The 27,092-nt window shown below is 37.4% G+C and overlaps 1 protein-coding gene across 1 annotated transcript; it reads left to right on the forward strand.

Annotated features, from left to right (window-relative positions):
- The first annotated feature begins 3,164 nt into the window (after positions 1-3,164).
- On the forward strand, positions 3,165-22,461 carry rhbg (Rh family B glycoprotein). The gene is made up of 10 exons (XM_020936460.2): positions 3,165-3,464; positions 10,241-10,427; positions 11,365-11,515; positions 11,593-11,740; positions 12,247-12,413; positions 15,711-15,848; positions 15,971-16,104; positions 19,556-19,677; positions 20,083-20,156; positions 21,435-22,461. The coding sequence occupies exons 1-10, from the start codon at positions 3,278-3,280 to the stop codon at positions 21,510-21,512; spliced, it is 1,386 nt and encodes a 461-aa protein (XP_020792119.1). The 5' UTR covers positions 3,165-3,277; the 3' UTR covers positions 21,513-22,461.
- The last annotated feature ends 4,631 nt before the right edge of the window (positions 22,462-27,092 follow it).

The following is a 27,092-nucleotide window of genomic DNA, read 5'->3' on the forward strand; positions in this document are numbered from 1 at the left end:
TCTAAGGACGGTGTTACTATTTTACACGTATTTCTTTTCAGTTCTGCACTTTGCCAATATGACGTCTCAGAGTAGTGTAGAAGTATAAAGTAGAAGTATAAATATTAGACTTAGACAAACGTTATTGATCCACAAAGGAAATGATTTGGACACAGTAGCTCACACATCAAAATACAATATAATAAAAAAGAGTAAAAAAATATAAATGATAGCAAAAAATATAACAAGAGACTGGTGAAATACATATATATAATTATAAATTATGAAGTATCTATAAGTTCTATGTTTGGCTAATACATTCTTAGTTTATAGAATGCTGTTTGGCTCTTACATAAGAAGTCTGTATACATTTGTAAAACTAATAAAATTGCATAATTAAGGTGACTTTCTGGTATTTCATGTAGTTTAGGCTTCATACTGCACAGTAATTAGTAGGGGTGTGCAAAAATATCGATATAGCGTATCGTTTAATGTGATGACACAGTATCGAAACCGTGAGCTGCTGTATCAATATATCACCAAGAGTATTTTTTTGTATATTTTTCTAAATTATGTTGTTGCAGCGCTACAGTTTTGTTGCTTGTTTCATGGAAGGAAACTCGTTTATGCGACACATTTGACATTTTCACTGTTTTGATGATTAAAATGTTTGTGTTTCATATGAACTTTGCACAAGAAGTGGTTTAACAAAGACTTTTAGTATCACAGCCACGATTTAGCCTTTATTTCTTATTGAACCGTATCGAATAGATTTGAAATATATTGTCATGAACTGTATCAAATTGAAAGCTCACTGTATCGAGATATGTATTGAGGATTGTATCATTTTAGCATGAAAAATAGAAAACATAACTCTGTAGCGTGTGTGTAATTTTTATTTCTCTATTTGGTGATACATAAACTCATTACAAATAGTGATGTTTTAAATTCTCTGTCATGTTTGTACACTATAATGTAATGCAATTTGAAAGTATTTTAAGTATTCAGAATACTACAGTAGTCTGGTTGGACCATGCAGGTATTCAATATTATGTGACTAAATCATTTTTCTAAGTATTCTTTCCAACACTAAAGATGGACACAGAGAAACACGATACCAGGTAAGAATTACAACCACCCTATGAAGCAAAATATATATTATTATTTAACCTTCTTAACCTTTCCTCAGATGTTTACTGTTTATTTCTTTCAGCACATGTCCTTGTGTGACTGTTGACTCTCTAAAGAGACTGGAGCAGAGGAGCCCAAATGCTTTAAGCTAACACTCAGTTTCAGGAGAAAAACAAGCTAACACCCGTCACCACCACGGTATTTATATTTTTTCTGTTCAAACAGTCACAAGTTCAAACACATGCACCATGTACACAGCAAATAACACAGCTAATAACATTTCACTTACATGCAATGGGATACTAAAAACAAGGTCTGGTCAGCTGTCAGCAGATTTTGCCTCAGGGCAGTTTGAGGAGAGTAAAAGTCCCCAGGACAACAGAGTCCCTCCTGTGTGTCCTGTAGCAGTACAGCCAGTCTCTAGAGGGAACTAGGTCAACAGCAGCTCTGTTATTTCAACTGATGAAGAGTTTGGGCTTTCCATCAAAGTATTTCCTTTGGAAGGTCTTCTGTCACATTTGGTGTAAAACCTGTAGCATTTCACAGGTCCATAGCTAGCTCCCTAGCTAGCTCCTTGAAGAATTGTAATTTTCATTCCGGCTCCCGCCTGCATCTGTGATATTTTGTCCCTCTCCCGCCCGTAAATCTCGCTTTCATAAGCTCTATCAAACACGGAGAAGGGAAAGGAATTGTCCAAAAAATGTGCACGAGATTAGACGATGTCCACAAATTTAGGCTGCTTAAAATATTTTTATTAATACCAAATAAAATTTCCAGCACAAATGAGTTTTGATAGGCAAGCATTAATCATTTGTATATTTTACTTTACACTAGGGATGGGCATGATTAATCGATTAATCGATAATTGATCATTAAGAATTTCATCAATTACGTTAATTTTAATCGACAAACCGAATGCAGGTTGCTGTGCGTAGCCTGACCAAACAGGGGTCCGTACATGTGTCTCTCTGCACTCAGAAGGAGCGAGCAAACACAAACATTCGGTCAGTCTGCACAAATGCGTATTTAACGATGACTTGTACAAGAAATTCCACGCTTTCCGTTGCGTTCGGGACAAGTGTGAGTCCATGTGCACAGTGTACAAAGCAGCACATATGTTTCTGTGTCCAGTGGGAAAAAGTTTTGCCAGGTGAGAGTCGCTCAATGTCGATGACGAGTCCCCACCTCCCACCCCCCGTACGGTGTCCTGATTTTGACAAACGCAAATATGGTCACACTAACCTGTATTCCACCGAGTCATGTCTTTTAATCCGACAGAAATTGACCGCATCAGCAACACAAGAGCTGTAGTTTTATCTTCGCTGAGTTTATGCAAATTAGCGATGTGGTTTTTAGTTTCGTTTCTGTGAGAGTTGCGCAAAACTGAACGGAATTGAAACGGATTGATGTGGCTCTAGAGTCGTTACGGTTTATATGTCGTAAAGTTGAATTTATTTATGCAGATTAGTAGTGCAGATAGTAATAATAATGATGATCATTTTAATATAAAAACGTTAATGATTAATCGATAATCGATCGTTAAATCTTCCGACGATCGATTAAGAAAAATTCATCGAATGCCAATCCCTACTTTACAGTCATATTTAGTGTGCAGGACTGCAGTTTATCATCCTACCCGTATTGTGCAGTCCTGCTCCCGCCCACACTCGCAATTAGCTTTCAAAATATGCTGCACTGTTTTGTGTGAGGTCCCGTGGAAGGCCTGCGGGAGTGCAAAGCTCTAGTTTGAACTCCACAAGCTACACTTCTTAGTTGGTTAAAATCCCATGATTTTTGGTTTAAAAACAGAAATTTAAACCAAAAACTACTGAGTGTGTCAAGCAGGTAGCAACAAGAGCATCCAACCACCATAATGTAGTAAATGATACTAAAGTTCTGTGAGTTCAAAGGTCATACAACTTTAATTGCATAGACAAGTGTGCATTCCACACCTGGTTCCTCCTCTTGCCTGTCTTTGGTCTTCCTGGAGGGGGCAGGTCTGATGGGAGTGTCCTGTCCTGCAGAACAAAACCTCCTCAGTGAGAGTGCATGCTGCTCCTGTCACTGCTCCTGTCTGTGTCCTCTCACCACACTCAGCTCTCTGTTGCAGTGCTCTGTGAGTTTTACCCCAGGATCTTTACAATCTGCCCTTTACCCAGACTGCACCATGACGGACGCAACCACCAACATGCGGCTGAAGCTGCCCTCCACCTGCCTCATCCTGGAGATCATCCTGATGATCCTGTTTGGGACCCTGGTGCAGTATGACCACGAGACAGACGCTAAAGAGTGGCACGAGCATCTGCACAACGGATCCAGCAACGGACACAATGATTTCTACTACCGCTACCCCAGTGAGTGCTCTGCCAGCTGCTGTCAACAAGTGTCAATAAGTGGAGGAACTTAATAAATACAATTAACTATAGTGAAGTATACTCTAGTAAACTGAGTAACACATATATAAAAGCACATTAATCACAGCCTTTATAGTGTATGATTGAAGACATCCACAATGAACAAATAGACTTATTCAGGTGTACTAATAACATAATTAATAGGAGTCTAATAGGAGATGTTATTGTTTTGTTTTGATGTATTCAGTTATAGGTTGTTTTGACAAACAGGTGAGCGGGGTTGCCTCTCCACAGATCTGACCTGTGACCTGTGACCTAGTGGAGACCCCTGCTTGTCTTCATGGACAATATCTCCATGGTGACAAGCAAGTCTCTTTTAGAATGCATGTTTTTAAGGTAGTTTAGGAAAAAGTTTAGTTTAATGACTTCAGTACAGAGTAGTAATTAACTGTAATAGAGACAGCTATTATTATCCCAGTGTCAACAATTCTACTGCACAATCCGCTGTCTGCTTGTTTAGCGTTGTTTGATTGTTGTAGTATGTTGTATAAAAATGTATTTGAGATTGTTCCACTGCAAGATGGGAAATACTCAATTATCTTTCTCCAACAACATGAGGTCAGAGGTCAAACCAAACCAAGCAGCGTGCACTTTTAGGGTGTGTTCACAGTTTGCACATAAAAACTGGGACTAAACTGAGACAAAATTTTGAATCAGACCTGGACTAGATCAGAACTAAACCAGGACTAGAACAGGACCAAACACAGTCAGCATCTGGTCTCAACAGTAGGAGTGTAACAATAACCAAAATATCGTCATATTGTATCATCAAAAGTCTCTCAGTAATATCGTGGACCATCACAACATATCGAATCACAAGTTTTTTTGCTTGAATTCATTGTTATGGTGCAGCAATAGCTAAAAAAACAGAGGGAACTATATCGACCATGATCCTTTGCTCCGTTTTGGCATGAAGAAATAGCAGTTCTAAGCACTTTTAAATCTTAGTTCTTCGGATTAAGTCTTGTCAAGGCATTTTAAGAAGAAAAAGTAGCATATTCACAGTTTTGTTAGCCTCCACAAAATATTGCAATAAATATCGTACCTTGAGATGTAAATCGTGAAAATATCATACCCTGAGATTTGGATATTGTTACATCCCTACTCAAGGTTCGAACCAGGCCCCAACCAGGACAACTGTGAACGCTATATAAAAATACAGTAGAAACAGTGGTGGTGTTTACAAGTTTCTGCTACATTAGGTAGGATTCGGCTCACTAAGCAAAGCTGTTGACGTTTGTAGAATAAAAAATAAAACACAGTGTATTATTTGGACTAGTTTTGCATGTAAAACAGTGAATGACGTCTCTGCAACCTCTGATACTAAATATTGGACATCTTAAAACTGAACGATACAGAAACCAAGAAACTGAGATGATATTGCTTGTTTGGATTTTTCCACAGTATGGCATTGAATGTATTAATCTCTCCATAAATGAATAATGCATGTTAAGTTTAAAAGTCATATATTTTGCAAAGATGATTCTTGTGAGATAAGCCATATTAGAATGTTGTTGTTATGTTTGTTTCATTCACACATGATTAATCCTTTATTATTAGTCTGTTTACTCCAAAGCTCAAAATGTTCTGTCCCAACTTGTGATGTCATGAAGCGGTTGTTTTCAAGTCAACAGCGGCCTTTTACCTTCGGTTCAGTTTGGCTCAGAGATTGGATGTTTAACGGCTGAAATTATCCAGATGATGAATGATGAAATGAGTGAGGCTGTATGTTGTTAAAAACAGAGTGGAGCACGTCTTGTGTTGTAACACATCTCAACGTGGAACAGAGCGTTCAGGGCGTGTCTGATAAACACACGTGAAGGAAACAGAACACACCCACAGGTCTGTTTGTGATGAGGAAACAACATTATAACAGATCAGTAAACAACGTAATATGGGCCCTTTAAAGGTTACATGGCACAGCACACAATTAGCATACCCCTTCCTATTATAAATGCCCCAATGTGATCCTGCTCTCATTAGATTACATAACTTTCGTGTGAACCCCCTCCACCCTGGAACAATCTGGGGAAACGCTCTGTTCACTTTGTATGGAAAACATGGCCCCTGCTTTTTAAAACAGGCTTTTATCAGAAGGGACAAGACAACCAGGTCACAGTGTCCCAAATAAACCTGACTATAATACATCGCTCATTCAAATTTTAAAATGCAAATTAAAAGCCCACTGTGTGACTTTTCTTGTGAAGGATTGGCCGTCTGCTTGTTGTCATGGGGATGTTATTGCTTTGCCTAGAATGTTTGGCATTAAATAGTTCAATCTTGTATTACTGAGTGGTTAAATTCCTTAACAAAACAACAAATTTAACTTGGTTTGTGGTGCTTGTCTCCATGGTGATACAAAAGCTTCAAGGTGCACTATGTAACTTTTTTGTTGTGGGTTATTTCTATGGATATGTCAGTACTCTGCCTGGAATGTTCCATAGTATGACAATAAACAGCCCTACTTCCCATTTATTATAATTATAAGTGGTTCTATAGCAAAAGAATACCTAGAAAAACATGCATTCTGGCTGTGAGCGGCGTCGCCTCTCCACAGATCTGACCTGTAACTTGGTCTGGTTTGGTCTCCATGAAGATAGAAAGGTTTAACACCATACTGTGAAACATTTCAGATGAAGCAATATCTCTATAGAGTAAAACACTTGACTGACCCTCCACCAGAAAAGTTACACAATTCGCCTTTAATGCCATACTCTGGAACTTTCTAGGAAACGCATAAACATCTCCATGGAGACAACAAGCAGACATGTTACACAAAGCACCTTTAATGCTACTTTAATCTCACCAAAACCCTCTGCTGATCCAAATTTGGTCTGAACATGTCCAAGATTGTGAAAAATTTCATTACACATCTCTGTGACTTTGCAGTACCATTGTATCCAGAGGGCAGCATGCAGGCGCTTTTCAGAATGTGGACAAACCTGTTCCCTCACAAACACTCAAATTCAAAGAAATTCATTTGTTAGGTTCACCGCAAGACTTGCATTTTGGCAATAGAACAGTAAGACAGTGTTTAAATAAGGGGTTTAAACAAAGTAAAGATAATAACACAACATAAAATTAGATCTGGAAGGTTACAATTAATTATTTTTAAAAGTATAATTTGCAGACCTAGATTTTGTTATAGTCGTATTTTATCATGACATGTATAAACCTCATGTCTGTTTAAAAGGTTTTGTTTGGAAGGGCATCTGATTTTTAACTTAACCCACAATTTCAACTTTCACAACAACCCCTGAATTAAGAAAATGTTATGTCATAACTCTCAAAGAAATACACTTAAAGGTGCATTGTGTAACTTTTCTGGTGGAGGGTCCATCACCTGCTTGTTTCTATGGATATCATAGTCATTGCTCTGTCCGAAACGTTTAAACATTAAACAGCTCTACCTCACATTTATCTAATTACAGGGGGCTTTATAGCTCAAAACATAGAAAGGTTTAATACCAAACTGTGAAACATTCCAACAAAGCAAAGCAATAAACATCTCCATGGAGAAAAGTATTTAACAGACCCTCCACCAGAACAGTCACGCAATGCACCTTTAACCAAAATTAAATGAAAAATTGAAATAAATATTTAGATTTAAGTGAATTCACATTGATATATATCTCCACAGCAGCCGATTAAAGCTGTCAGCAGAATACATCATGTGAAGGAAATACTTTGACATAATCGTGCAATTAAGTAATCATTTTGTCTTCTTATCTGATCATCATTTTTATGCAGAAGTGGGTGTGTAAGTCTGAACCAATCACGTCTTCTGCACGCTGTATCTGATGTTGGCTGTCTTCAAAACAGATCGAGTTCATTTTACAACAGTGTGTAATAGACCAAAGTTATTCCTCACTTACCTTATGCATTCTGAGCATCCTAATTATTCGCAGTGATGAGTTTATAAGTGCTTTTCATGACTTTCAGAGGCCAGAGTGGAGTTTTGCAGTCATGGTAATGCAAACACCTAGCATGCCAACAGTGCACTTCCTGATTATCTGAGGTTAAAATGCTATGTACTTAGATGTAGACAGCACATAGCAGTCTCATTTCTACCTTACACACTGCTTCTACAACATATCTGTGCTGGAATAAAACAAATTTTGCTCAACTACACACAAAAAAATCTGGCACAGACACTTTAAAGGTGCACTATGTAACTTTTTGGTTGGGGTTTCATCATCCATGCTTGTTTCTATGGATATGTCATGGCTCTGCCTGGAATGTTCCACAGTGTGATATTAAACTGCTCTACTTTACATTTATTCAATTACAGGTGGATTTATAGCTGCAAAATCCCTAGAAATCAGGTACTCTGACTGTGAGCAGGGTTCCCTCTCCACAGATCTGACCCCTAACCTGGTCTGGTTTGGTCTCCATGAAGATAGAAAGGTTTAATGCCATACTGTGAAACATTCCAGACAAAACAATGATATGTCTTTGAAGAAAAGCTTTGGACAGATGCTCCACTAGTCAAACTTTATCAGTCAAAAGTTTTAAGTAAAAAAAACCAAAAAGCTATTAAATTCCAATCTCAAATAATGTATGATAATGCACTACAAAATGCACTAAATCAACATTTTCCACACCCCATAAAACAAGTCCATCATTTTAAGTGTGACTGCAAGGTTAAAGTGAGTCTAAGGCCCATTATGTTTAATAGAGCCGATAATGTTTAACCTGCTCTAACTGTCACGAGATGCTGTGGTATTTACACATGCACATCCTGATGCATACCTGTACTGTGTGTGTGGCTCAAACACCTGCTCGTATATAAGGACTGTTCTCTACACATCCAAGTGTCTATAAGAGATAAGACTGTGTGTGTCTGCATGTGTCTGCTGATAACATCGCGTGACCGTCGCACGACATGTCCTGCTGGAGCTGTGAAATTTTTTGTTTCTTTACTTTGCAGTTTAACGTCTAAGGGTTAAAAGAACTTTACAAAGCCTGTGATCTTAGTGATTTTTAAAAAGTTATTACAATCACAACTGAACCTGAGTTGCCAGAATGGATGATTGTCTTGTTAATGCCATAATTTGCAGATAAATTAGGCTACACATACAAGTTTTTCTCAGTATTTCTCATGTGAAGGCTCAGAACTTCCAGAATTCACTGCTCACTGCACTGATTCATGTTGCTGGGTTTTACATATTCAGAATTCAGATCAGGGAGAGGCCTTTTAGTTTTAAACCAAATGGATTTCACCATAGAAACTGGCAACCCAAATGAAAGACTCACTTGAGGCTCATTCTGTTTTTTGATTGGATCACCGTGTTCTAAACAACTTGGCAATAACATCTCGTATTTTTGTCATTTAGTACATCGACATTAGAAGTGAGTATTTGAACATGTTTACATATCTGAGGACACCGTTAAGTCATGTTTATGAAATTTAAAATCAAACCCTTGCGTACAGTTCCTCGAAGCAATCTGCCAGGATTAGTTACTACTTAATTAAGGCATTAGAGAAAGTGACATGTTCTGTCCTGAATGTTGGAGAAATTCCATCTGTGGGCTGGACCGAGACCGCAGTACAGCACCGAATAAATAAAGAGAAGTAAACACGATAATTAGGGCTGCGCAATTAATTGACATGTAATCATATCAAGATCTAATCATTTCTAAACACTAGTGTTCAGCTTTGATACTTTTAATGGAGAGGCGTGGCAGTCATCTGTCAGGAGCACATGGTTTGGATCAGAGTTCAGTCTGGAGAGAGAAAAAAAAATGTAAATGGCTCTAATTATTATTTTTTTCCCCATAAAATAAATATCAGAAGACTTTTTTTCTTTTTCTTTTTTTCTGTTTAATTTTCTTTTATTACAGTTTTGTACATTTCTCATCATCCATGAATAACTTTTTTCTTTTACATAATTGAAAATGAGGATAAAACAATAAGAACTGTATCAAAAATGCGATGTATTTTCTATAACTTTTATCAAATGACCGTGAACATTGTTTCATTCCAGCTTAAGTATCACTGTAAACTTGACTGATATTATCTCTAAAGTTCATGTCATGATTGTTTACAGCTACATGGATTAAGGTGCAAACCAAACAGATTTACCAGATCAGTGAAAACAGACTAATCCGCATTGAGTGAAATCTTTTGAATCAGATTACATTCAAATGCCTTCTCCTATACATGTTTATATGGCAGTGATGAATGAGTTAAGACTTTGCGTTTTATAGTACAGCAGAGTTGGTACTACAGTATTTATCGTTTTTAGTGATCTGGTCTGGCCAAACACTCTATAATTTTATAATAACACACACTATATAAGCACAAGTCTAGGAAGATATGATTTCAAATTATACTTCGACTTAAACAAACTTTATTAATCCACAAGAGAAATTACTTGGACAGAGTAGCTCACACATCACATTATATTACAATAACAAAAAGTAAAAAATATCAAATTAGCAAGAGACTGGTGTCAAATAAGGCATAACTGTAAATATGTGTATGTAAGAGTAAAGTAAATATTTTAAATGATAGAAATGTGTCTTTGAATTGTCTGCTGGTCAAGTGGTGAGGTCATTTGGTGTGTTTTACTTGGAGGTCATAGTAACAGTAGCAGTAAAAATACTTTGAGGTATTTCTTAAACTTACTCCTACTCTACCCCAAAACCTTATTTTTGCAGTTATGATTTTATTTCCATTCCTGTTTGTATAAGTGAATGTCTCGTGTGTGCAGGTTTCCAGGACGTGCACGTGATGATCTTCATTGGCTTCGGGTTCCTCATGACGTTCCTGCAGCGTTACGGCTTCAGCAGTGTGGGTTTTAACTTCCTGATCGCCGCCTTCTCTCTGCAGTGGGCCACGCTCATGCAGGGATTCTTCCATGGCATGCACGGAGGAAAGATCCATATCGGAGTCGAGAGGTACTGCACACTGTTTTCTATAGTTTTATAAAGTTTCTTTTTAAAGTGAAAATCACAATATTTCCTGTGAGCTGTCCTAGTGGTTCTAATCCTGTCTAATTTTGAGCAAGATCAGCCCTATCTTTACTGGGAATGCCAGCCAGCACTAAGTGGAGTTCACTGAAAAGCTAGGAATGCATGGTATCGGATAGCTGTGCTGATATTGCCAATTTTAGTAGGTCCGATATCAGTTCCAAGATATCCGATATCCCATTTTGGTCTATAAAGTGGTAGTAAGACAAATTGCCTGCCAATGTTGGCCCAAAACTAGCCAGGCTGTGGAGCCACCTAGTGCCTCCGCTCAATTTCATTTCTCTCCAGCGACTAGATCAGGAAACGGAATACACTAGACGGTTTGCAAAAATCCCAGAAGTGCAAGTTCAGACACTAGCCAATCAGCGAAGAGCCATACATTCTGTGTTGGCAACAGTTCCCAAGATTGAGGTTTTAAAGCCGGAACAAAGAGAATGTTTGGTGAATTATCAAGGGGAAAGACGTTATTGCCCTTATTCCTACAGGATTTGGGAAAAGCTTAATATACCAGTTATATATGTCACAACCAAATAGCAGGTTAAATGAAAAAATGTACCCGCCTACCTTCTAGCGGAAGAATTCTAATGCTGCAAGGTCAGACGGTCAAACATTTATATTAAGTTTGTTTATTTTATATTCATGAATTTGAATTGACACATTGGTTATTCAACAGTTTTCAATTTTAAACCACGTGATTCTGGTAAATTTGCTTTTATAATATTGTAATATCTAGAAAACATGAATGCACACTAGTCTGGTTCCAAAGGTTTCCAACCGTACATTAAAACTGAGCTCTAGGTGATAGACTAGCTCTGCTTTCATTATGGCCTACATTTTTTACATGATGCCTCCTGTCTTGTCCCAGTATGATCAACGCAGACTTCTGCACTGGCTCTGTGCTCATCTCCTTTGGGGCGGTCCTGGGGAAGACCAGCCCAGTGCAGCTCCTCGTCATGGCATTGTTTGAGGTCACTCTCTTCGCCGTCAATGAGTTCGTCCTGCTCACTGCTTTGGGGGTAAAGCTCACAGATCTCTTTATTATGATTATTACATACAGTCTGTTCTCACTCTTTACTCTATACTTCTCTGTCAGGCCAAGGATGCAGGTGGCTCCATGACCATCCACACATTCGGAGCGTACTTTGGCCTGGTGGTGACCCGAGTGCTGTACAGACCAAACCTGGAGAAAAGCAAACACAAGAACTGCTCTGTCTACCACTCCGACCTCTTCGCTATGATCGGTCAGATATTTACAGTATTCTGCTCATTACTAAACATTGAAATAACAACAAACAAAAGTACACAACTGGACAATACAAACATTAACAGTCAGTCAAGTCCAGTTCTGTCAAGATGTCCAAAAAGTGTCCATGTCCATTTAAAGTCCTTAAAGGTGCACTGTGTAACTTTTCTGGTGGACAGTCTGTCAATTGCTTTTCTCCATGGAGATGTTATTGATTTGTCTGGAATGTTTCACAGTATTAAACCTTTCTATCTTCATGGAGACCAAATCAGACCGAGTTACAGGTCAGATCTGTGGAGAGGCGACCCCGCTGTAACCTGTAAAACCACCTGTAACTGAATAAATGTAAGGTAGAGCTGTGGGACGGTAGAACATTCCAGGCAGAGCAATCACATATCCATAGAAACAAGCAGGTGACAGACCCTCCACCAGAAAAGTTACACAGTGCACCTTTAATGAGCTGAAGTTTGACATTTGTGTGTGCGTGTGTGTGTGTGTGTGTAGGAACCATCTACCTGTGGATGTTCTGGCCCAGCTTCAACTCTGCCATCACGGCCCACGGAGACGACCAGCACCGCACGGCTCTCAACACCTACTACTCCCTGGCGGCGTGTACTCTGTCCAGCTACGCTCTGTCCTCTCTGACCGCTCACGACGGAAAACTGGACATGGTACAAACACACACACGCAAATAATGTAATATTAAGAGTTTAAAGGGCCCATATGACGCTATTTTCTGATCTGTTATAATGTTGTTTCCTCATCACAGACAGACCAGGAGTTGTGTTTCATTTCATTCACACATGTTTTAACACACAAACCCTGCATATTTACGATGAAAACAGTCTGTTCCACCTTGTGATGTCATGTTGTTTCTCCACTGTGTTTCTAAACTCTATACACCTTCACTAGAATCATTTGTATCATTTCAGCCCTGAATTTGTCAATCTCTACTAAACAAAATGTAAAAGGTACTGTAGCTGTTAACTTGGCATCTACCACTTCATGACATCACAAGGTGGAACAGAGCATTTTGAGCTTTGGAGATATAAACAGACTATTAATAAATGATTGAAACAAAACACAAGTCAAGGTCTGTTTTTGATGAGGTAACAACATTATAATAATATAGTACAGTGTTGGGAAGGTTACTTGTAAAATGTATTCCCCTACAGATTACAGATTACATAACCCAAAATGTAGATTGTAACGGAAAGCTTTAAGTTACATTAAGGTGAGTATCGTAATCTGAATACTTTGGATTACTTGATATTGTCACACGAGAAAACACGGTCAACACACATCGCATGGGACGACAGCGGTGTCCACGCAGTACAGAAGGAGACGTCTTAGGTTGATGATGATGATGAAGATGGGTGTTTGTGGGTGTTTGTGTGCGTGTCCCCTCATGTCTCAGGTCACTACTGTATTGGACAGTACTGCAGATATCAAGAGCCTATGCAGGTTGTTTTCACCAGTGCCATTCGCTCCAGTTTGACATTTAAGTTTTAGGCGTTTTTATATTTGTTATTTTTTTATATCTCACGTCGGGAGAAGTGGGTGGTCGGCGTACCCCCGCATACCCCACCCACCACACGCCCGTCCCTCTCTTTTTTAAATACAAAGTGACGTCTGAATTTCCAAGACACAAATGCGTTGTTGCTCGTGCACTGCTGGCTCTGTTCTACTGGCTCCTCGACCTCATCTACTGTGTGACCGACGCCACCAACCTTTAGGTTTCCGGCAATGAGTGGAATTACCGAAATAAAAAAATATATATTGAAAAATGGGATATAGCCCAAAATGTGAAAACAGGAAAATATCTCAGTGTAATCCGTTTATTTTAACAAGGTAACTGTAGTCCAATTACCACTCATTGAAACAGTAACTGTAACCGGATACAGTTACTTATAATTTTTACTCTGATTACGTAACACTAGTACATGTAATCTGTTACTCCCCAACACTGATATTATGGTAGTAGTAGTTTTATCAAACACTTGAGTAATTTCTTGGAGTTCTGCTTAATATAATTTTGAAGTAACATCACGATTACTTCAGTAGAACTACTACTTCTCTACCCATCTTTCTACTTATGTCTTTTTGATTTACTGTTTTCTATCTGTGTTATGATCAGAACTAAATTTTGGCTCCACTTAAATCATTTATCAGTATTTCCCTAGGAGATGATGTAAACAATGCTTTTAATGCGTACTTGTCAATCATTTGGAGTAAAAGTTTTTGCATACTGCCCGAGGTGAATAGTTTTATGACGTCTCATCTGTCATCAAGCAGACACACCCCTCACTGTCACTCAGAACACTGCACTTTTGAACTCATGCCTGTACTACTCCAGTGTAGGAAATCACATAATCGTATCTTTTTCATTTTAAAAACAGAATAATATTTATGGAGTCGGTGTGCACATAGCGTGTACTGGGATCTTATCTGCAGACAGGATCGGGCCAGTAGCTCGTGTCTATCTATACTGAAGAGCTAAGGCAAGTCTGAGCATGTAGTAGTGGTAGCTCTGGTGGTCTGCATGGACTAAAAAGCTTACAGGTAACAGTAGTGGTACTTGGAAATATTACTTTCTGCTTTTAGAATATACGAGTGGTAGTGAAGATATTAGTACTTTGGTGAAAATGCTTTTTATATACATACTTTTTATCTTCTATGTTTATTTCCTATTTCCATAATTAAGAACTATAATTATAAACATAAAACATTAAATAAAAGACATTTCAATCCGTGTATCATTCATTCATTTCTTTTTCAAAATAAAACCAAAAATAAGAAAACAAAGAAACAACAATTTTCTTCAGTATTTGTCCCCAAAACCAAAAACTGAAAAATGAATCATTATCTGTTTTTTTCAGTTTTTGATTGAGTGTTTAAATGAATGATGGAAAAAACGGATCATGGCTGTTTCCTGTTTCTGCAGTGCCGGACTTTTGCATCGCATACAGACTGATCCCAGGATTGAACCAGGACTAAAACAGGACTAAAACAGGTCTAAACCAGGTCTAAACCAGGACTGAACCAGGTCTAAACTAGGACTAAACCAAGGACTAAACCAAGGACTAAACCAGGATTAAACCAGGACGAAACCGGTCTCAGTCCCAGTCTGGTCCCGGTCTCAGTCCTGATCACCCAATGGTCTATGTGGGCGCACCTCCAGGCCCATTTTGACACTCAGTACTGGTTCAGCCTTGGTTCAGTCCTGGTTTAGACCTGGTTTAGTCCTATTTAAGTCCTGGTTTAGTCCTGGTTCAGTCCGTATGTGGTGCAAAAGTCCGGCATCGCAGTTTGAGTCACGGAAACAGGAAATAGCCGTTATCAGTTTTTTCCAATATTCATTTTAACACAAAATCAAAAATTGAAAAAATGTATCATTATCTGTTTTTTCATTTTGGTTTTGGAGACAAATAATGAAGAAAATAGTTTTTTGGTGGTTTTTTTTTCGTTTTTTTATTTTTGGTTTCATTTTGAAAAACTAATGAACAAATGATACATGGATTAATTTCAGTGTTTAGGATAAAAGTCCAAATTATCTCAGTATAAGTTTTGCAAATAAGAAACTACACAGTAAAAAGTAAGTTTAACTAACCCCAACTATTCAAAATAGTATAACTCAACCAGAAGTTAAAGCACCACCATGTAATCTTTCAGCCAATAAACAATCCACATTTCCAAGTCAATTCTGTAGAGAGGCAAGCCCACGTATGATAAGAATACAAGTTTTTCGAGCAAAAGAAGTTTTTTGTTGTGAAGTGAAGACAGAATAAAATTTTCCCTTGGACATCTGAGGTATTACACAAACATGAGTTTTTGAGCTATTTGCACAAAAAATACTTCTTTTAGTCTCTTTATTGGCTGAGATGTTACACAGTGGAGCTTCTAAAATGTCCATAGGTAACCATAAAAGAGTGAATAAGTGTAAAATATTTGTTGTTGTTGTGTTCCAGGTGCACATCCAGAACGCGGCGCTGGCAGGTGGCGTGGCGGCGGGCACAGCAGGGGAGATGATGCTCACTCCGGTCGGCTCCATGATCGTGGGCTTCCTCGCTGGAATCATCTCTGTGCTCGGATTCAAGTACCTCTCTGTGAGTTTAAACACCACTTTTAGCCTCTTTGTGGTTTTTATATGTGATTTTAAAGGTGCACTATGTAACTTTCTGGTTCGGGGCCACTTACAATCGTCATGTCTTGTGTGTGCGTTGTGTAGCCCATCCTGGAGTCGAAGCTGAAGATCCAGGACACGTGCGGGGTCCATAACCTCCACGGCATGCCCGGAGTGCTGGGAGCCATCGTGGGGGCGGTCACTGCTGCCGTGGCAACCGACGACGTCTACGGAGAGGGGTAAGGGTGTCAGAGCAGCGATTGCTATCAGAGAAAGACTGTCTGTTCTGAGGGAAGACAGGATCCTCCTCTGGGCCTAATCCCAGCACTATAGTTGTGTACGTTTAACAGAGTGACTGTAGAGATGTACAGGAATCACATTACAGCTGTATTTAAAGGCCCTGCACCGGATTTTTTCCTCACCTGACCAGCCACAACCACATGCTTTGACAAAACTTTACAAAGACGAGTGGATCTGGAGCTGTATTCTGTCTCCCTGATTTCAGAGGGAGTGATTGATTAACCAACCAAAGAGACGCATGCTTAGTTTGCGTCAGAAACAAATGTGTAAAAAAGGGGAGGGAAAAACAACATAAAGGACTAAGAAACAGCTCAGGTTTTAACAGTAACAACAATCAAAGCACCAAAATTCTTCTTCTTCTTCTATACTTCTCTCAAGTAAAAGAAGTTAGGTGTTTTTTGTTCTGAATCTGAATTTTTGGAAGGAAATATCTTTTGTATTTGAGAGCTCTGTGGTCCGGTTCCAGTCACTTCTGGATTCAAACAGAATGTAGAAGAGACTGGCTGGTCAGGCAAGATTTTTCCCATGTATTTGAGCAAAGGTTGTCTTGCCCCAGTACAGATATACCGCTACTAGTATTGTATAAGCAGCTCTTGAGGTCAAAATAAGTCTTCAGTGTGCTTTCTAATTATCAAGCATTTTACTGTGTGATAATCAGGAAGTGCACATTCGCATGCCAGTAGTTGTTAGCTTTACCGCCACAGCAAGACTATGGCTTCTGAGATTTGTGAAAAGTGTTTATAAAGGTAACTTTGGAGTTTTTTGGGTTTTTTTACTTAAAAACTTAACTTAATTTTTTACATATTTTTATACATATTTACATATTATTATTATTATTATTTTATTTTATTTTTTTTTTTTTTACATACATACATTTAAAGTTCAGTCACCCAGCCAATGTATATGTATTTGGTGATAGCTGAGAAGGAGATAAGTCAAGATACTACCCTAAAAAGAACATTTATTAAATTGTTAGTCCCATTTAAAGTGAACCTTACAAGAAAATTACAAATAAAACTTCCACCTGAAAACAAGTAAGAATATAAAAGCGTTTATTCGTAACATTCTTAATTCCAGTAGTGATACAATAACAGACTTGAGTGGCAGATCTGGTGAGTTTACCTTGAGCATGTGGGTGTAAACAGTTTGTGGTCAGACATGTAGACTCCATTTGAGGACATCAGGGACACACATCATTGGTAAAGTCAGTGGAGCTCAGTACTGGGAATATTTACTGAGGGATGGTGCATTCACTGACCAACAGTAAAACAAAACTGAGCCAATGTCACTTTGAAGCATAGGTTTGAATAGGTTATGTTCATGTGACATGGTAGAATCCCTATAGTCCTGGGATGTCCAACTGAGCATATATAAGAATCATGGCGAGCCTTAGATGAGGTACAGTTAGATGTATATAAAACATAAACCTTTATTTATTTATTAGTGTACAAAATTAGACATCAAAATTATACATGTACAATGGTAATAGGCTTTTAATCAATCAAATTTTACTTATTCAGCACAATACATGTAATTCAGAAATCCCTTGGCAAGCTACTTGGAAAGCGGTGGAGAGCTACCAGTAGCTCCCGAACTACAGGTTGGAGACCCCTGCTATAGTCTAAAGGTCCTGTATTACACAACATTGACTCTTGTGAGCTTTAAGTCATGTGTTAATGCTGTTATCACGTCAAAAACAGACCTGGAGTTGTGTTTTGTTTCATTCACACATATTTAAGTAACACTTTAGTTAGTTAGTCTATATCTCCAAAAGCTCAAAATGCTCTGTTCCACTCTGTGATGTCATAGAGTCGTAGTTTTTAAGTTATCAGCCCAGTATTCAGCTAATTTTTACCTTTAGTTCAGTAGAAATCAGCAGTTCCAGAGCTGAAATGATTCACATGATTCTAGTGAAGGTGTATGGAGTTTAAAAACACAGTGGAGCTCTTCCTGTATTACCACATGACATCAGTGTCATTTGTTTTCTGTCTGAGTGAAGAACACAGCGTAAATATGCAGGGTTTGTGTGTTAAACATATGTGAATGAAACAAAACACAACTCCTGGTCTGTTTGTGATGAGGAAACAACATTATAACATAGATCAGGGCTGGGTATCATTAAAAAGTTGCCGATACGATACATACCTTGATACACAGGCCACGATACAATACATATCTCGATATATTCGACACGATATATTTCAAATCGATTCGATACAGTTCAGTGAAAAATAAAGGCTAAATCATGGCTGTGATCCTAAAAGTCTTTGTTAAACCACGACCTGTGCAAAGTTCATATAAACATATTAATTTTAATCATTAAAACAGTGAAAATGTCAAACGTGTTGCATAAATGAGTTTCCTTCTACTAGACAAGCAACAAAACTGTAGTGCTGTAACTAAATAATTTAGTGAAATAGACCAAAAACAAACTCTTGGCGATATATCGATACAGCAGCCCACGATATTGATACTGTATCATCACATTAAACAAAACGATATATCGTTATTTAGATATTTTTGCACACCCCTAGTTCTAATGTAGTTTTAGTTTGGTACTCTGTTTTTGTCTAGTTAAGACATATTTTAGACCATGTTTATACTGGGTGATGTTTCAGTGAACACATAGCTTTGTCTTGGTTTGAATTAAACTGAATTAAATTTGAGATATGAATAAGGCTTCATTCAGACTTACACCAACTTCACACCAACTTCAGATTCACACCATCAAAAATTCGGACTTTAGACCAAACCAAACAAAGTCTTCAGCATTTTAGACCTGCTTTAGACCTTTTAACACAACGGAATCCAGGCACTCCTAAGAAGTAAAAATCACACAAGGTTTTTACTTCTTTGGAGTGCCTGGATTCTGTTGTGTTAAAAGTTTTGATGCTTTTTACAAGAGCACCCTCTACCTGCTCCCACTGACTGGAACACCCACAGCAAACAGCCACATTTTTTCTGCTTTAGACCTGTTGTAGTCCTGGTGCATTGTCTAACTTTTCTTGTTGAGAGTCCATCACCTGCTTCTTGTTGTCATGAAGATATTATTGTTTTGCCTGGAATGTTCCACAGTAGAGATTAAACCCATCTATCTCAAGGGAGACAAGTATAAACTACATCACAATTCAGATATGTGGAGAGGCAACCCTGTTCACTGAGAGAATTATTGTATTTTTGAGCAGTAGAAACACCCATAATTAATAAATGCTAGATACAGTAGACTCCCTCCAGCAGAAAAGTTGTGCAATGTCCCTTTATACAGTAAACATAAATCATAACTCCAATGTGTATGTGTGTGTGTGTGTGTGTGTGTGTGTGTGTGTGTGTGTGTGTGTGTGTGTGTGTGTGTGTGTGTGTGTGCGTGTGTGCGTGCGTGCGTGTGTGCAGAATGGAGGACGTGTTTCCACAGATCGCTAATGGAGACTTCACAGCCTCGGTTCAGGGAGTGAGACAGGCCATCTCCCTCGCTGTGACCCTGGGCATCGCTCTGCTCGGAGGACTCATCGTCGGTACGTTTAATGTTATTATTATTATTAGGGATGGGACAAGATCTCGTACAACAAGATCTCGAGAGACAAAATTGCTACAAGATCGTGCAAACATGAGTAAAATTATCTGGTGAGACTGTTTTGACATTTGGATTGGACAAAAAAAAGTTAAGTGCTGGCAAGTCAGATTTCTTGGGAAGGTGTTGTACCAAAAAATGAGGCTACAATGACATCATGAAGTAAATCACAAATGTTGACGTTAAAATGTTAAAATTTCATCTTGTCTTGTTCTCATTAACCCATTTCCCATTTCGTTTCTCATCTCATTTTATAGAAACTGGGTCTCATCTCACCCCTAATTATTATATATTTTAATATGTTTAAACTATTCTCTCATTATATGTCCTGTATATTTTATTTGAACAGGTTTCATTTTGAAGTTGCCAATCTATGGAGCTCCATCTGATGCCATTTGCTACGAGGATAGCATCTACTGGGAGGTATGTGCTTTCTCTCTTTTATGGTCACTTGGCATAAAAAATGTATTTGAAATTAACACAATTAAAAGGGATTCATTTGAGGTTTAAAGCTGCACTGTGTATCTTGTTCGGTGAATGGTCCTTCACCTGTTTTCAAATTCATGTTATATTTGAGTAATAAATAACACCCGTAGTTGAACGATGACAGATTACTTTAATGCCATACTGTGGACAATTTAAACCGAAGCATTAACATCTCCATGGAGACAAACAAGTTGTAGAACCTCTCCAGAAAAGTTAGACAGTGCACCTTTAAGCCAAGACACAAATCTTGCACACAAATCACAAAAAAATTCCAGTATTTCCCTTTATATCATAACTTATTTATCATCATAATATAACAGCTCTAATCATTTTGAGATTAATAAAAACTTAAATCATAATTACAGTTGTTTATCTTTTTTTTAAAATATATATATATATATATATATATATATATATATATCTTAATATTTTGGAAGACATATTAACGTTTTTCTTACACAATAAACACTTCAAGCTGTCTATTCCATAAAATTATATATAGCAATTCTTTGTGTGAACCACCAGAGGGCGTACTTGCACTGATAATGCAGTCACTCTACCGATCCAGCACATGTCCAGCAGGTGGCGCACAGACATTTTTAATCATTTGTCCAGTTCTGTTGGAGCAGTCTTCAACAAAATGATGTCAGACATTTTGACGTCAGTTATGTTTCCTCAGTGGGATTTGTGGGATTTGCATTTTGTTTTTTTGTTTTTAAATTAAGAAAGACTGGACTGGATTGGAAATAGATGCACAATTCAAATTCTACAAAAATAACTATGTATTCTGTAGTAAATAAAAAAAATCATGATGTGTTGAAGTGTTTGTACATACCTATAACATATATTTAATTGTAAATATACTCATTATATTAATATGAAAACCATAATTAACTAAAAGAAAAGGAAGTTAGGCAAAATCTGTGTTTTAAATGTAACAGAAAATAACTCAAAAATGAAAATACAGTAAAATATTTTTAGTTTTGGTAGATTTTTAAAACTATACTTGTAGTGTCAATTGAAAACTGTATTGAGTAGTATTTTTCATGTGTACTTCTGCTTTTACTTAAGTATAATTTAGGCAGCAGTGTAATTGAGTACATTACTGGCCATGTAACTGTACTTTTAGTTGAGTACACATTTGCAATACTCTCTCAAATACTGCTAAATATATACTAAATGATATACTGAGATGGTTTTCTTTTTCTTTTTCAGATGCCAGGAGAAGAGCCCCACCACGACAACCAGCTGACCGCAGTGAGGACGGAAGAGGGAGAGAAACTGAACGGCTAGAAAGAGAGGAAGAGGAGAGGAGGAGAGGTAAAGGGAGAGGAGGAAGAGGGAAGGAGTAGGAGAAGGAGAAAGACAGAGCAGAGGGTGAGAGGATGAAGATGAGAGCAAGATGAGAGTAGAGAGGGAGGTGGGAGGAGGAAGAGGAGAAAAGCGAGAGGAGGTAAAAAGAAAGAGAGGGGAGTACCTATATTGAGGTCGGAACATTCCATCTGTGAACACGTATATGACCAAATGCCTCAAAATGATTTCTTGTATCTAAAAAAAGAAAGACAGAAAAAAAGAAAGTTAAAATATGTTTCAAAATCTGCCCAAATTGTATGTACTTCCATTACATTCACATTTTAAATAAGCGCCTGTCTAAATATACCACATAAATAAGATAGAAAATTTAAGATTTTAGAACACAGTTATCAAATTTTATTCATTTTTGTTTTTTTTTTTTTTTTTTTCTATTATTGTAAAAAGCTAAAAAAAAACGTGTGTAAATTTTAACCTAAATATTGTTGTGTGGATCAAACATGGTAAAACGCTAACAATTTTTTAAAGACATTATAATATTTTAGCAATTTTTTCTACTATGGTAAAAAAACAAAAACGTGTATTTGCTTATTTTTAACGAGTAATGAACATTTTACTGCTGTCCCTCTCCTCACCACTAGAGGGGAGTATAGAGCTGTTATGCTGAGACAATGGTGCTTCCTGTTCTGAGTCTGTTACAAAATGAACACATTTTTAAACCAAAGACAAAACCCCCAGGCCCCGCTACTTTACAATGAGATCGCCTTTATAGTTTAAAATTTACAAAAATACGTTTGTTTGTATAAAATTTGACTCTTTCTCATTTATATTTAGCTATACATTTGAAGAATGTATACCAGTCTGGATTTTTGGCATTTTCTTGAAGCTCAATGTATTGGTTGTTTTTTAGTAAAATAAAATGTTCAGTTCACTTTGGCTTATTTTTTTTAATTATTATTATTAAACAGTATTGCGATCTGTGTTTGTAAAGACGATGAAGCTTCGTTTGTAAAGATGATGAAGTTGGAAAAGGTTTAGATCAGTGTTTCCCAAACTTTTTTTCTGGGGACCCATATTTTAAAAGTCATAAACCTTCACAACCCAAGTCAATAGACATTATTCGTAAATCACAAAATAAATTTGTGACCATTATATTGAACATTAATGAGGATATTTTACTGCTGACTGAGTGATCGTGTCTCTCTGAACAATTAGTATTACTCAAGTTTTAAACAATGAAAAACAGTAATCAGTGTTTCCCGCAGAAAACTGGTTAGGCAAGGTCGTGCACGGAGAAGAAGTGAGGAGTGGGGAGGGTGTGTGGAGATTCCGTGCCCAGAGAAAAAGTGAGGAGGAGTGCGTGGAGATGTATGTATATTGCAGAGCTACATGCAGATTGTGACAAGGTGACCCCAAAAAAATCTGCAGCGACCCACCTGACAGTCAGTCTTTGGGATATAATGGGTTAGAGCTCATACAATTAATGTGATATGATTTCTGCAGACTGTTTTTGAATGAGGCAGTTCTAACTAAACTCATTCATAAAGCCTTTTTAACGTACACATTTGTCATATGGATCTGTGGGAAGCTGCGAAAATGAGGAGGCTTTTATGTTATGTTAGAACCACTTTCAAAACGCTCCCATTGCTTTGCAGAAATAGCTGGATGCCGTCAAAGAAATGAATCAAATTAGCAATGTATTGATTATTGAAAAGCCTTTTAACAAGCCTTGAAAAAGAGAAAAACTGTTTATCAAGAAAAAAAAAACACTGCATAACTCTAGAATCGCCAGATCGCCTTCGTGATTGAATGGAAATAAAAAGTAAAACCATACTTTGGTTCATTCTTCATGGATGTAGATACGTTTTCTGATGCACTGTGGAACATTATAACCAAAGGAGCAACATCTCCATGGAAACAAGCAGGAGGAGGCCTTCTTCCAGATGAAATATGTCAAGAGTCAGGTTTGTGGAAATGCAAGCATGCTCACAATAAGGACACGTTTTCTATATTTTTCAATGTAAACAAACAGGTTTTATTTTCATACTTCTGTTTTTTTGCTAAAAAGTGACACTGTGGGGCCATTAAAATGAACTTTAATCAGTAGCTTTTAGTCATTTTATTATTTTGAAACCTTTTTGGCTCATTCAAACATGTATGATCCATTGTAGTTCAAATACTAGCGATGTAACAATAACCGAAATATCGTGATATCGTATCGTCAAAAGTCTCACAATAATATCTTGGACCATCACAATATATCAAATCACAAGTTTATTTGCTTAAATTTATAGTTATGGCACAGCAATAGCTAAAAAAAATGAGGGAACTACATAGACCAAGATCCTTTGCGCTATTTCAGTCAATCTGCATGTTGAAACAATGGTTATTAAGCACTTTTCAATCTTAATTATTTGGATTATGGCGAGAGAAAAGTAGCATATTCACACTTTTGTTAGCCTACATAACATAAATAATCGCAATAAATATCGTACATGCATATCGTGAAAAGAGAACTCGATATTATTACGCATTTTTTCTGTTGTGGGATTATAAATATGACATATGATAATGAAACGTTTTATCAATAGATGTGGTCAGCTATAGTTTCTCTCTGTCCCCTCTGACTCCATCTCAGGACTTCGTTATTTCCTAAAATCGGTCAAATTGTGTTAAATCCGCGCCACGAAACACCGTCTATAACGTCAACACCGTCATCAAATCTCCTCTCCCCAAATAGCCTGATTGATTAGCCCTGCTCCTCTCAGGGCATTAATTGCTAAGTGCACCGCGGCGGGCCCCTCACAGGCTGTAAGGGGCCCTTCTGTACCCCCCCCCCCCCCCGTCATCTCGCCCCCAGTGCATGATGGTACCTCTCTGCGTGAACGGCCCCCCCAGCCCTTTCCCAGGAGCGGCAGACAGGTGGGCAGCTGCTTCCTCAATGGAGCTTAATGGAACTTCATAAGACTAATTAAAACGCAGGCAAAAATAATCATGATTATGCTAATTATGGTATTGTCTCAGAGCAGGCCTGTGTATGTGGCCTATCGTGCAATATGCTTAAAACACTGGGCCAAAACACAGCGGCCATTTCCATCCTGACGCTATTGTTGTGCTAGCGTGTTATGCTAATGGTTTTAATTGTGGAAGGCTAAGCTAAAGGATAAACATATGTGCGGCGAAAAGTGTTGGCAAAACAGGAGTTAAAACTGAGCCTATAGGAAGTATTAGTGAATTGTTATTGCTTTGTTATGTAAATTAGGGTTAAACATGATTGAAAACGCTTTTTAAAAATGTTTCCAAAAATGTATTGAGAATAGGAAATTATATTTTTACTTTTATAAATGATAATACATAAAAGCAAATAAAAATCTTTAAGTACCTGACTTTTCTCTCATAAATTCTGACATTTATTATTCTTTTACCTATAAAATACTAATTGTACAAGCAGCATGTTGTAACGAAATCAGAGCAGTGCGTGTAACTGCAAACTATTTATTGCTGATATTGATCGCAAACACATATGATCTTCACAATCTGCTTCTCCAACTGCCAGCAGCATTGATACACACACACACATACAGAACACATACAAAACACATTCATAACAGGCAATGTGGGTAAAGTACCTTGCAACTGCTACCGGTGCCCCACTGTGGCACCTGAATTTCTCAGGTACAAACCAGCCTCAACATGGCTTCTGAGATCTGACGAGATCAAGGAGGTTTGGCCACAGCAAGGAACCGCTCACCCTTTCACACACACCCACACACACGCGCACATGCACACGCACATTCATACACTAGTGTAGAAATATCCAGGAGTGAGGCGGGTTAACTGTCTTGCCCAAGGACACAGTAACAGTCTTGTCACTGCTAGGCTTTTGGCAATGTTTATGTCAGGAGCATGATTTGAACAAACAACCTTCATATCAGAGAGCGCTGTTCTGAAGCTGTTTTCAAAGTCAAAATTCACCTCATAAGTGTTGTAGAAGTTTTCAGCTTGTCCAAGAAAGGGTGGAAGTAAAAGGCTGAAGACCGACTGGATGTCTTAAGCGGGAGAAGTTTATATGGGCCCAGGGAGACGTGAAAAGTCAACATAGTATGATTTCAAAAAGTCAACATAATATGATTTCAAAAAGTCAACATAGTATGATTTCAAAAAGTGAACATAATATGATTTCAAAAAGTGAACATAGTATGATTTCAAAAAGTGAACATAGTATGATTTCAAAAAGTCAACATAGTATGATTTCAAAAAGTGAACTTAGTATGATTTCAAAAAGTCAACATCGTATGATTTCAAAAAGTGACATAGTATGATTTCAAAAAGTGGACATAGTATGATTTCAAAAAGTCAACATAGTATGATTTCAAAAAGTGAACTTAGTATGATTTCAAAAAGTCAACATCGTATGATTTCAAAAAGTGGACATAGTATGATTTCAAAAAGTGGACATAGTATGATTTCAAAAAGTCAACATAGTATGATTTTAAAAAAGTCAACATAGTATGATTTCAAAAAGTGAACATCGTATGATTTCAAAAAGTGGACACAGTATGATTTCAAAAAGTGGACATAGTATGATTTCAAAAAGTGGACATAGTATGATTTCAAAAAGTGGACATAGTATGATTTCAAAAAGTCAACATAGTATGATTTCAAAAAGTGAACTTAGTATGATTTCAAAAAGTCAACATCGTATGATTTCAAAAAGTTGACATAGTATGATTTCAAAAAGTCAACATAGTATGATTTCAAAAAGTGGACATAGTATGATTTCAAAAAGTCAACATCGTATGATTTCAAAAAGTTGACATAGTATGATTTTAAAACGTCAACATTGTATGATTTCAAAAAGTGAACTTAGTATGATTTCAAAAAGTCAACTTAGTATGATTTCAAAAAGTCAACATCGTATGATTTCAAAAAGTGGACATAGTATGATTTCAAAAAGTGGACATAGTATGATTTCAAAAAGTGGACATAGTATGATTTCAAAAAGTCAACATAGTATGATTTCAAAAAGTGAACATCGTATGATTTCAAAAAGTGGACATAGTATGATTTCAAAAAGTCAACATAGTATGATTTCAAAAAGTTAACATAGTATGATTTCAAAAAGTGGACATAGTATGATTTCAAAAAGTAAACATAGTATGATTTCAAAAAGTCGACCTAGTATGATTTCAAAAAGTCAAAATTACTTAAATTCTCTTACAATAATGTTACCTGAAACACTAGATGGCGCTGTCCTCTGTGGATGTATGAATAAAGGCTTCTGTTATACTTCTGTTGGGATACTTTACGTCATCATTGTTTGGCTCCATTCTGTTTGGCGCTTTCATTCACTGTTAATGAGCTTGTGTGTTTCCTGTGTGCCCTCGGTCACGATTCTTCAGTCGATGGTTCAATTCCCCGCTCAGTTCAGCCAGCATGTACGTTTTAATTGACACAAAGCAATGCCGATCTTTTGGAAAGTGCCGAATGTGGTGCAGTCGTCCCAGTAAACTCAGAGAGAGAGCAGTCTTTTTAACTAACCAACCATGAATGCACTGAATA

This window comes from Boleophthalmus pectinirostris, unplaced genomic scaffold, assembly GCF_026225935.1.
Source record: "Boleophthalmus pectinirostris isolate CB_2022bp ecotype Guang Dong unplaced genomic scaffold, ASM2622593v1 HiC_scaffold_6, whole genome shotgun sequence".
Lineage (NCBI taxonomy): Eukaryota > Metazoa > Chordata > Actinopteri > Gobiiformes > Gobiidae > Boleophthalmus > Boleophthalmus pectinirostris.

Bases quoted from the DNA above. Each gene is read 5' to 3' on its own strand.
- rhbg (XM_020936460.2), top strand. From the start codon at position 3,278: ATGACGGACGCAACCACCAACATGCGGCTGAAGCTGCCCTCCACCTGC. The intron at 10,428-11,364 runs GTACTGCACACT...GTCTTGTCCCAG, and splicing joins ATCCATATCGGAGTCGAGAG to TATGATCAACGCAGACTTCT. The intron at 11,516-11,592 runs GTAAAGCTCACA...CTTCTCTGTCAG, and splicing joins TCCTGCTCACTGCTTTGGGG to GCCAAGGATGCAGGTGGCTC.